General features: G+C 35.7%; 2 protein-coding genes across 3 annotated transcripts; both read left to right on the forward strand.

Moving 5' to 3' along the window:
• Positions 1-2,629: 2,629 nt before the first annotated feature.
• Positions 2,630-6,876, forward strand: LOC131645976 (transcription factor bHLH123-like). 2 transcript variants are annotated; one of them, XM_058916163.1, is made up of 7 exons: positions 2,630-3,183; positions 3,552-4,074; positions 4,472-4,579; positions 4,764-4,829; positions 5,529-5,594; positions 5,681-5,731; positions 6,039-6,876. In XM_058916163.1, exons 1-7 carry the CDS (start codon positions 2,870-2,872, stop codon positions 6,186-6,188), a joined length of 1,278 nt encoding a protein of 425 aa, XP_058772146.1. In that variant the 5' UTR covers positions 2,630-2,869; the 3' UTR covers positions 6,189-6,876. The 2 variants fall into 2 exon arrangements, with proteins under 2 accessions (XP_058772146.1, XP_058772145.1); XM_058916162.1 differs by having other exon boundaries at positions 3,549-4,074; positions 6,039-6,875.
• Positions 6,877-11,212: 4,336 nt separating this feature from the next.
• On the forward strand, positions 11,213-11,566 carry LOC131648661 (uncharacterized mitochondrial protein AtMg00310-like). Its single transcript, XM_058918397.1, has one exon. The coding sequence runs from the start codon at positions 11,213-11,215 to the stop codon at positions 11,564-11,566; it is 354 nt and encodes a 117-aa protein (XP_058774380.1).
• The last annotated feature ends 388 nt before the right edge of the window (positions 11,567-11,954 follow it).

The raw sequence follows: 11,954 nt of genomic DNA on the forward strand, positions 1-11,954 counted from the left end.
CTGTACCGACCGAAATCGCGAAAAACCTTTATACAACCGTGACGTGACCGCGACCGTTTTTTAAAACCTTGATCACAATCATAGACTCCAAAATAAATACCAATATCTATTGTTAGTTTGACGAAAAGAGAATCACTTAGAGTAATAGTTTATCATCAATGATGTTATAGAAAGAAAGAAAATAATATAAGACTTATTTTAAATTGAGTTTCTCGCCTAAAGCTGCACAAATATTTTGTAAGATGCTGTTATGCAATGAACATGAGAGATGGACAATTACAAACTGCATCAAAGATTTTATGAACTAATGTTCCCAATTACTTCTTTTAAATTTATCTTTTGAAGCCATGTCATTACAAAAAAGAAGTTCAGTAGAGACATGATTTCAATCGCCACAAAGTGGAAAATCACGACACAACACAAAATTTGTGACGTGCACGAATACGCCGCAGGGGAGTGCGTGGCAACTAAGTTGTGACATGATTTTCACGTCACTGATTAGTGACATAGAAATCACGTCGCAACATCTTGCACAAACACCAACCACCTTTTCTGTTAAGGCAGTCAAGGCACAAAAAATGCAGACAAGGCACAGAAAACGGAGACAGTTTGTGACGTGAAAGCCATGCCACACGTTTGCGACGTGGAACCCACGTCACCCCTCAACGGATATTTTTTTCTCAACCATGTCACCGATCATATTAGAGTTTTCCTCATATTCCATAGTTGGTTGACTACTTGAAGCATGCATATTGCTAGTCTCGGGTACGTTCCTCGGCAGTTTTTCACTGTCAGACGTCCAAACCTAATAATTTTTAATGAAACCTCTTCTAAGCAAATGACGTTCTACTTCCTCTGGGTCACTAATTATACGTCTACATTCATATTTAAGACAAGGACACCTAACTCCCCCTTCGCTTCGACAACATTCCTGAGCAAATGCCCACGTGATAAACCCATCAACTCCTTCTATAAATTTGGGTTTAAGTGCACATCTTCCTGGTTACAATCTATCGTACATTCAACTACGATAGTACAAATAATATTCCATACTGCACATTTGTACAATCATTGCATTAATTAATATAGGGATAATAGACATTTACCCCCCTGCCATATAGGCGAGATTCGGGTTACCCCCTATTAATCTTTTTTTTGATTACCCCCTTGAAATATGAAAAGTTCTATGACTTACCCCCCTAGGACCCCCCCTGTAAACTTGTTTTTTTGATTTATCCTCTGATTTTTCACTGTTTTTTACACGCTTAGGGGGGTACCCTAAAATTACAGGGGGGTAATCCAAAAAAAAAAAAATTTAATAGGGGGTAATCTGAATCTCGCCTACATGGCAGGGGGGTAAATGTCTATTATCCCAGAGGCAGTCGCCGTGATGGAGATGATCGTCACTGATGCGGGCCGTGCGGCGGCATACAGGCGGCAGAGGAGGTCCCAGGGAGAGAGGGTTAGGCATACCTAGTAGGGGTCCGGGTTTATTTTTTTTGTTTTCGGATTGTATCTCTCGCACACTATTACTATTTGGATCGGCTTGTATATATTATTTGGATTTGGTTTATCATATTAGTATTTTCTGTTTATATGTCGCTTATTTTATTTGGCGTTTTCCTTTAATTAAAAATACGAGACTGTTTTGAAAAACATAAAAAATAAACACAGTTTCTGCATAATTCGGAAATGCATTTCCGAAACCCCCCAAAATCTGAAAAAAGGTGTTTTTCGGAAGTGCATCTCCGAAAACACCCCCTATTTGGTGTTTTCAGGGATGCACTTCCGAAGTTTGAGAAAATTTAAAAAAAAAATACTTCGGAAATGCATTTCCGAAGTAGGGGTAAAGTGGGGTTTTCGCTGGAGGTGACCCATAGGGAGGTGGGTAAAGAAATTTTCAAGATAGGGCTATAACACGAGTAAAGAAAAAAGTGGTATAGTAGGAACAAATGTATAATTGGACATGTTTGTTTTCTTGGAAATGGTTACTTTATCTTTAAAAAAATAAAACCATCAAAATTTTAATTATTAATTAATTTGAATTAAAAAAAGTTAACAAACTTTTAAGCAAAAATATAATTTTTCATAAAAACTTACTATTTTTATCAATAAAATACAGTTTTGTTAACTAAAATGCATAGTCGCGAATTCAACAAACTTCTATGTTAGAATATAAAAAATTTGATAAAGTATATTAAAATAATTTATCAAATTTTAATGTTGTAAACATTATATTATCGTTAGTTAAGAGAGACATCTCTCGACTTAATAAGATATTTTGTATTCAAATCCAATCTTAATCACACATGAGCGATAAATATTTTTACAAAAATTTTTTGTAATCTATTATGGTCTTTCCGACTCAAAAGTTTAATCTCTGCAGTTGTTACATGATTTTTACTTAAAAAACATTATATTATCTTTTACTTAAACTAGTAAATGTTTTTTTTTAAATAATTTATGAAACATGAAGAAAAAGTAAGAATTGTTGAGAAAAAAACAAAAAGTGGAATTGTATAAATTAATAAATATATAATAATAAGCTAAGGAATGAACCGAATTCGATTTCAAAATGACATATAATTCCACTGTCTAATCAATACATGTCCTGAATTGTCAAAGGCGTCAACCATATTCTTTCTTCTTAGTCTTGTTGCTATTTCCAATTTTCTCTTAACATATCATCATTTTTTCTCTTCTCCTCCTTATATAAATACCAACAAATTTTGAACCTTTTTTCCATTCATTCATTTCTTCTAATACACTCTCTTTCTCTTCTTCACACAACACAACACACAAATTATTTTATAGCTGCGGCCGCTGTTGCCTGTTTGTCTGCTATTTCTGTATAATCTTTATCAGTGGTATGGCTGAAGAACAGTTTCAACCTAGTGGAAATTGGTGGGAGACACCAGCTAGAAACATGAGATTTGAAAGTGTTGAACAACAACAACAGCAGCAACAACAATCTTCTTCCTTTGGTGGTTGGCAGCATCAGCAGCAACAACAACATCATGATACTATGTCTGCTTCCGGTAGTTCATCGGTTGTTTTTCATGAAAAGCTTCAACCTTCAGATTCTTCTACTTCAAATAATGACAACAACAACAATAACAATTTGCATATGATGAATTTAGGACTTTCATCTCAAACCATTGATTGGAATCAAGCATCTTTACTGTAAGTCTCTTCTCGACAACGTCTCTAGTTCTAGTTCAAGTTCAGTTCATTTATTTAACCAGTTAAATTTTCAACTCATTATTTCATGTATAGAATTTAACTTATTTTACGTGCTAATAATTAACTAATTAAACCTATATTTTTTTGGAGTTGGTTCGGTTTATTACGAGTATAAATCTATCTGAGAATATTTATATATGATGATACACACAAAAAGTTATAGTATTTTTTTTAATAAAGTAGGATCTTTCTTTTTCTTTATCTTTTTCTTCATTCTATTTTTACAAAAGAGAATAATTTTATGAGGAAAAAAAGTGTATAAAGTAACAAATTTTTTTGTGTTAATTTTGATGCTGATGATATAGAAGAAGTGACAAGGCTTCAGAAGGAAGTTTTAGGTCTATGCTTCAAGAGAATTTGAATTCATCAAGCACAAATTTTGATCAAGAAACTGGATTGAGTCATTGGAGACAAGAATCTTGTAATAATAACAATGAATTCAAGCAAGTGAATAGAGGTTTTTCTTTGGATCAAACACAGTTTAGTCCTCAATATAGTTCAGGAGATAGTAACATGATAAGCCAATTGGATTCTTCAGCTTTGTATGGTAACCCTTCCATGTTACAAGGACTTTTAGGAACTGAAACTAATCAAATTCAACCTCAACATGGTAATAATTCCATGAATTTTCCTTACTCGTCAACGAGCTTCGGTTTGAGTTCAAATGATTTAGTTCCCTCTTGGTCTAAAATACCTCAACAAAAACAACAACAACAATTGCATTTCACCAATAACGCTCCTTTCTGGAATGCTTCGGAGTCGAGTATTAAAGATTCTTCATCTAGCTTCTTGCCTCCATTTACCAATCCAAATTTTGGTGCACAAACAAAGGTATCATAGATTGATAATCAAACAACTCTTTAGCATAAATATTGTTGAAATGTAAATTCCTTTATTTAAAATCTAATTAATGTCGTATTTGTCTGTATTTTGCCCTAATATCAAAGTTATTAGTATAACTGCGTATTTGTCTGTATTTTGCCCTAATATCAAAATTAGTAGTGTAACTATAACCGTAATATTTTTTGTCTGAAGACAAATTGATAATAATCACTAAAAACTCACACACAACCGTAAATACTAGGGTTTGAATCCTAGTTATGACGTCCAACTTCTGGCAGTTGAGATAGAATTTGCGGACACAAGAAATTTAGAAGCATGAAGAATAGCTCCATAAATAATATAAGGGTTAAATTTGAATTTGATGTATGTACTTATGGTTTTGCAGAATATATCTGAAGGTAGGGACCCAAGTGGTGTGGTGAAGAAAAGTGGGAGTGAGCCTGCACCAAAAAGGTCCAGAAATGAAACCCCATCACCTTTGCCAGCTTTTAAGGTACAATAAATGTAACTAACCTTTTAACAACAAGGGGAAACTAGCTAGCTTTTGAACTTTATATCTTTAATTTTATATATATTTACCTTTTTTTCATGTACTTTTATATTATATTTTTGTTTTGTTTGAGTCCAAAATTAATATAGATATCAACATGTACATGTACTGTATTTCTTGTTCTTAGGTGAGAAAAGAGAAAATGGGGGACAGAATCACTGCACTTCAACAATTGGTTTCACCTTTTGGAAAGGTGAGCTTCATTCTATTACAATAAAATAGACTCATCATTTTTCTTTCTTTGGATTTATAATTAATATTATGGTTTTAAATTGTGGTTGCATCGCGGATATAATTGCGGATGTTGTGATCGCGGACATTGCAGTTGTTGTGATGCTCATTGCAATTACTGCAACGCGAAATATGATTGGGAAGTATTTGAAATACCTTATTGAAACACGCTTAATTTCAAGATTTTTTGTTAAATCAGAAGTAAATTGAATTTTAAAATTATAAAACTTTGAGTTTTTGATGAAAATTTATAATAAAACATTGACGAAGTTGTCTAATGTGATTCTTAATGAGGTCGACGCAAGATTTTAAATCACACTACATGTATAGTTTGATATGCAATTCTTAAAGAAGTCGACGCAAAATTTGAAATCACTAGTACATTCTGATACAATTGTTGAGCGTACCACATTAATAATATTGCAACCACAATTTAAAACTACGATTAATAATACGAAAATAAATTGCAGTTGTGAATAAAATTGAGAATTTAAATATTGTAACTAAAATTGCATTTGCTAAATCATTATGTAGACATGAACTTTGGAGAGCAATTTAAAACTATGATTTATAGTTTTTATATATTTTTTTGAATATAATGATTTCTTTAAATGATGGTTGTTGATTTTATTTTAAATTTCTTTTTGCTATGTTGAGTCAGACTGATACAGCCTCAGTGCTCTCTGAAGCAATTGAATATATCAAGTTTCTTCATGAACAAGTGACTGTAAGTCCCATTTTCCATTATTTTATTTCTTTTCAAAAACATTATAAAAAAATTATCATACTAATTTCCTCTTTGTTTTTTTATAGATTTTAAGCACACCATATATGAAAAGTGGTGCTCCAATCCAACATCAACAGGTAGTATATATTTTTAAAAATCAGATTTACTGTAATCAAATATTTTCCTATATTCAGATATTCACAGTATATTCTCGATCGTTAGATCAAGATCAAACAGTTTAAATATAAATATAATTTTTAATTTGTCTTAAAATAAAAATATTAATCTTAATCTTTTATCCTTCAATCTTGATCCAACGATCGAAAAATATGTCATACAGAAATAACTGATCTGATCGTATATTTTTATTACATATTTGTTATTTATCTTTCACTTTTAAATTTTAAAGTTGCATTATTTATAAAGATAAAAAATTTATTGCAGGGTTGTGGTAAATCTAAGGAAGTAGAGGGTCCAAAGCAAGATCTTAGAAGCAGAGGGTTGTGCTTAGTACCGGTTTCTAGTACATTTCCAATGACTCATGAACCCACAGTTGAATATTGGACACCAACATTTGGAGGAACTTTCAGATAATTAATAAATGTTTTTGAAGAAAAGAAAAAAAAAGTGGCACGGAACCAATACTTGGCTACTAGGACAAGTCTTATCACAAAACATTGTCAAGTTGGTAATGATATGATGAATGAAAAGAAACAACATACAAGGCCACTTACTTATGTAAAGTTTGTTATCTCTGCAAAAAGAGACTAGAAAATTGTCTTTAAAGAAGAAGAAAGGAAAAAGAAATCAACACTTTCAAAGACTCTTCATTTTAGGGTTTCCGCATTTATTCGATCCGTTTTTTTTTTTGGTTTAGTTCGATTCGGGGTCGGTTCTGGCATCATGTGGTTCCAGCCCCCTCTCGATCGTAGTTGTGGGGGATCGAACCGTGATCCTCCCTACCAAGTTCAGCGTCAATCACCACTGAATTAATTAACGATTGATATATTTTAACCGTATGAACTTTTTACTAAAAAACTGTCGTCTAATATAACCGTTATTGCAGAAATTTACTTAGAAAATCCAGATTCCTCATATAAAGATAGGTCATAGAGGAGCCGATTGAAGTCGAGATTTTGAGCAATTTCGAGGACGAGGATATTATTAAAATTGTTGTAATAATTGAAAGATTATATGCTTACAAAAAGTGGGATTATAAGAATGAGAAAGTTGGTGAATATAGGGAGGTTCTAATTCTAAACTAGATTGAAAATAGTTTTGTTAACAAAAAGATAAAGTAACTTTAATTTTGCTCTAATTTATTCTTGTTATTATATATTGTGAATATAGGTGAAAATGAAAGTAGCTTTAGTTGAAGTTAAAGAAATCTAATTTGAAGGAATCATTGAAATATAGAATTAGAATTATTTGATTGGAAAACTCACTTTTCATTTGTTTATTTATTTGGAATATATGAGTGGAAGTCAGAGGGAGGCCCACACTGTTTTTTTTTCTGTTTTTGTTTCAAAGTTTAAAAAATTTATGCACACCAACAAAATTAATGATTATAATATATATGTATATTGAAGATGCTTGCACACATGCTTTTGTGCTTTCTAATGAATGGTCACATACAAGAGCTTCTATTGGAAGCACATGTAAAAAGAAGAGAAAGCCCATAAATGGTTTTATCTTTCAACAAGTTCTTTAAATAGTCTTTGTTTTGAGTGACGTTTTGCTCACGTAATTATTTGTTTTTTTTTAATTTCTTAAGACAATTATGGTTTTGCCAGAAACACATTTGCCACATCACCGTTTAGTCTCTAGGATAAAATACTACGATTAAACTATAGAAGTCTCGATAAATTATTATTTTTATTTGAATGTATTGTTAGATTAAAGTAAACTATCTAACATGATGCATATTATCAATAGATGAGTTGATTTTATTTGATATCTCCTAGTTCTGCTAGGATTTGTTTCATACTTCTCCCACTGAGAAGCTTTGTTCCCTTTCTTTATCTTTTCCTGGTTAATAGGTTCGATCTATCGATTGTTTTTACAGTATAACAGCGCATAAATCAATGATCTATCTCTTCATTAGGAGGAGGATGAAGGAGGGTTTTGTTTTGATTTAAAGGAAGATGGTGAGGATGTAGGGGATCTCCGGTTGTGTCTTGTAAGAAGATTTCTGTGTGACAAACCGATCCACATTATGTCCATGAAGAAGCAAGTGGCAGATTTGTGGAGGCCGGTCAAGGGAGCCATTATCAAGAAGGCGATGGAGGGATTATTCCTATTTCAATTTTCCCATAAATTAGATATGGAGGCAACGCTGAAAGGAGGGCCGTTGACTTTCGGGAGTCATTTGCTTATCATCGAGAAGTTACAAATCGGAGTCCAAATTGAAAATATCCCACTGTTTCATGTGGAATTTTAGGTTCAGGTTCACAATCTCCCTGCAGGTCTAATGTTGGAGAAGGTGGGCAGAACAATTGCTAATTACATAGGCACATTTGTGGAATATGATAAGAATAACAATTCTAGTTTTTGGAGGCAGTATATGCGGTTGAGAGTGAAGGTAGATGTTCGACAGCCTTTAAAGAAGAATACCCGCGTCAAAAATAAAGGCGGAGAGTGGTGCACAGTCATCTTTAAGTATGAAAATCTGGGTCTTTTCTATTTTGTATCTTGAATTTTGGGACACTCAGAACAAAGGTGTGAAATTCGATTCGCAATGGAGGAAGATAATGGAGTTAGGGGATGGTCTAACGAGCTTAGGGTGGAGAATAAAAAATATAGTAATGCATCTAGTTCTAAGTGGCTGAAAGAAGAAGGAGGGAGCACTGTTGGGACGATGAAGTCACCAATTGGAAGCCAACATGCAGCCCGTGAACCTCACGTCTAGGCAGGTACGACTGTTGATCCATTTCAGAATGTAGAGGGCCCACAACAGTTGGTAGTAGTGGAAGACACAGATGGTGGATCCCGAGGAAAAGCTGTATCATTAGTGCACCATCAAGTCAACTCATCATTGCCCATTATGAGTGTTAAAAGCAGGCCACCACAGAATCATCAAGTCATGATTGAGGAAGGAATCTTAGGGAACCGTCAGACATCACAATCATTAGCATTAATTGGAGCTGCCCCACCGATCTCGTTTTCTGGCCCGCCTACGTGGATTTTAAATGCTACCCCACTTCAGCAACAAAACAATAACGGCCCACTTTTCCCATTTCAACCAATCCCAAGCCCACATTTGCCTACCATGCAAAACCAAGAAACAACAAATATTACCCAAAATAATTTATCTCTCTCTAGCCGTGTTACTAAAGCCAGTAGCGCAAATGTTTTCCAAACACAAAAAACCAGTAATTTAACTACCAGACAACAAAAATTCAAACCTAAAAATTCAACCAGTTCCAAACATGTCATTAAAAATATTATTACTACCCAACACTTAACCCTTAATCCTACCCTTGAGTCTATGCCCGAGAACCGTATGTCCCAAATCTCCCAGTCTGAAAGTACTGATAATGAATCCAGTGACGGGCAATTGGAACGAAAGCGGCGGAGGGAACAAGATACTAGCAGTAGTGCAGAGAGTGTGGTGAATGTTCAGTCTTTTTTATCGGCACGTCCTGGCAGTCAGGACTGCCGGGATAAATGAAGACCCTAAGCTGGAATTCCCGGGGCTTGAGCAACCCGCGTGCAATTCCGAACCTGAAATAGTTGGCTCGTAAACATCATCTGGATGTTTTGTTCCTTTCGGAGACTTTATCGAAAAAGCAGAAGCTAAAAACTATCCGTGTTATGCTGAAGTTAGACTCTTGCTTGTCCGTTGATGTCGTAGGAAGGAGCGGAGGTCTGGCGTTGTTGTGGAAAGATACTGTTAAATGCAGTATTGTTAATTTTTCTAGGAATTTTGTTAACTTAATGGTAGAAGATGAAGAGAAAGGGGAATGGCGGTTAACGTGTTACTATGGCTGTCCGGAACGAAACCGAAGACGAGAAGCGTGGGACATGTTATGTGAGCTTCGTGACTTGTCTAATGTGCCTTGGTGTATTATAGGTGACTTTAATGATTTACTCTTGCAACAATATAAAATCGGTAATCATCAACACCCCAACTGGTTGTGCGTGAGTTTTCGGGAGGCTGTTACCGACTGCAATTTAGTTGATATCCCATTGGAAGGTCATCCTTTCACTTGGGTCAAAAGCAGGGGCACTGATCATGTTATTGAGGAGCGGATGGACCGTGCTTTAGTATCGCAGGACTGGTTGTTCAAGTTCCCAGAGGTTAAACTTTTCAACTTATTAGCCTCTCACTCGGACCATTGTCCTATCCTGCTGCATTGTGAACCGTTTCATCGAGATCGTCCCAAACGTTATTCTTTTAGATTTGAGAATGCTTGGCTAACTAATGAAGATTTGGATGAAGTGGTTAGGAACGGATGGGAGATGGAGGTTAATGGTGATGTGCTGCACCGTATCAGTAATTGTGCTAAAGAATTATCAAGTTGGAACAAGACTGTTTTTACTCAGCAGAGACATAATTTGTCACTGCATTTTGCAGCCATGGAAGCTGCGAGAGCGGTGAATGATGAGGGAGCGGCAAGGAGATTCTTTGAGGCGCAGCGAGAATATAATAAAATTCTAATCCGCGAGGAAATTTTCTGGAAACAAAGAGCTAAAATGCATTGGCTTCGGTACGGTGATTCGAACTCTAAGTTTTTTCATAGGTCCGCCACAGTAAGGAAGAACATTAAAAGAATTGACTCTATCTTGGATGAGACAGGAAGTGAAACTAAAGTTCAAGCGGAGATATGTCGTATCGCTAAATCTTATTTCGAAGAACTCTTTGAAGTTAAGCAGGGAGAGTATGAACCTGTTTTGAATTGTATTCAGCCGGTTATTTTGCAGGAGGATAATTGCAAACTGATTTCACCAATTACCAAAGCCGAACTTTATGCAGCGCTTCTTCAAATGCACCCGGATAAATCACCAGGCCCAGACGGGTTTAATCCCGCATTTTATCAACACTTTTGGAATTTATGTGGTGAAGATATTTTCCAGGCAGCAGTTTTGTGGCTAGAGAGAGGTTTCTTTCCGCCGATCCTTTGTCACCATATATGTTCATCCTTGTATCAGAAGGGCTATCTGCTCTTATTAGAGGTGTTGTTTCCTGTGGTGATCTTCACGGAGCTCGTGTTTGCAGGGGGGCACCAAGTGTGTCCCACTTGCTTTTTGCTAACGATTGTTTTCTTTTTTGCAGGGCAAATCTTGTGGAGGTGTCAAACCTTATGAAGATTCTTAATACTTATGCTGAGGCGGCAGGCCAAGTGATCAATCTTACCAAATCTGAAGTGTTTTTTAGTCGTAACTTGAGTGGTCCAGCTCAAGAGGATTTAGCCAAATTGATGGGGGTGCGACATGTTCTGGGTACAGGGACTTATTTGGGGCTACCTTCCATGGTCGACAGAAGTAAGAAGGCGGTGTTCTCGTTTATTAAGGATCGGATATGGAAACGTATTAATTCTTGGAGTGGTCGATCTTTATCTAATGCATGGAAGGAGGTTATGATTAAATCAGTTTTGCAGTAGATTTCGGCCTACATTATGAGTATCTATTTGATCCCGGATGGGGTGGTGAAGGATATTGAAAAAATGCTTAACTCATTTTGGTGGGGGGGTGGTCGTAACAATAAGGGTATTCGGTGGTTAGCTTGGGAGAGGATGACTATGATGAAGTGTGAGGGAGGATTGGGATTTAGAGACTTTAAAGCCTTTAATATGGCTATAAAACAAGGTCGGAATATTTTGGCAAAACCCACTTCTCTTGTTGCGAGAATTTTCAAAGCTAGGTATTTTCCACGGTCATCTTTTCTTGATTCAAAAGTTGGCAATAATCCGAGTTTTGTTTGGAGGAGTTTGTGGAAAGCTAAGGATGTTCTTAAGCTCGGAAGTAGGTAGAGCATAGGAGAAGGTAGTGGCATTATGGTCATGAATGATCCGTGGCTTCGTGAGAAAGGAAGTTGGTGGATGCGTGGCCCACAATTACAAGGTGTGTATGATCTGTATGTTAAAGATCTTCTTCTTCCTAATGTAAAACAATGGGATGTGGGTAAGGTGAACTTGCTTTTCGATCATGTGGTGGCTGAAGCTATTCTTAGAGTTCCCCTAGTGGAGGAGGTTGTGGAGGATAGGTTGGTGTGGCAAGAGGAAAGGAATGGCGAGTATAGTGTGAAATCGGGTTATAGACTTTGGAGAGGGGAGCAAAGTAGTAACCATAGTTATGGTAGAGAGGGTAATTGGTAGAATGTCTGGAACATCTTAGCGCCTTCTAGAGCTAAGCATTTGT

Source organism: Vicia villosa, linkage group LG2 (genome assembly GCF_029867415.1).
Source record: "Vicia villosa cultivar HV-30 ecotype Madison, WI linkage group LG2, Vvil1.0, whole genome shotgun sequence".
Taxonomy (NCBI): Eukaryota; Viridiplantae; Streptophyta; class Magnoliopsida; order Fabales; family Fabaceae; genus Vicia; species Vicia villosa.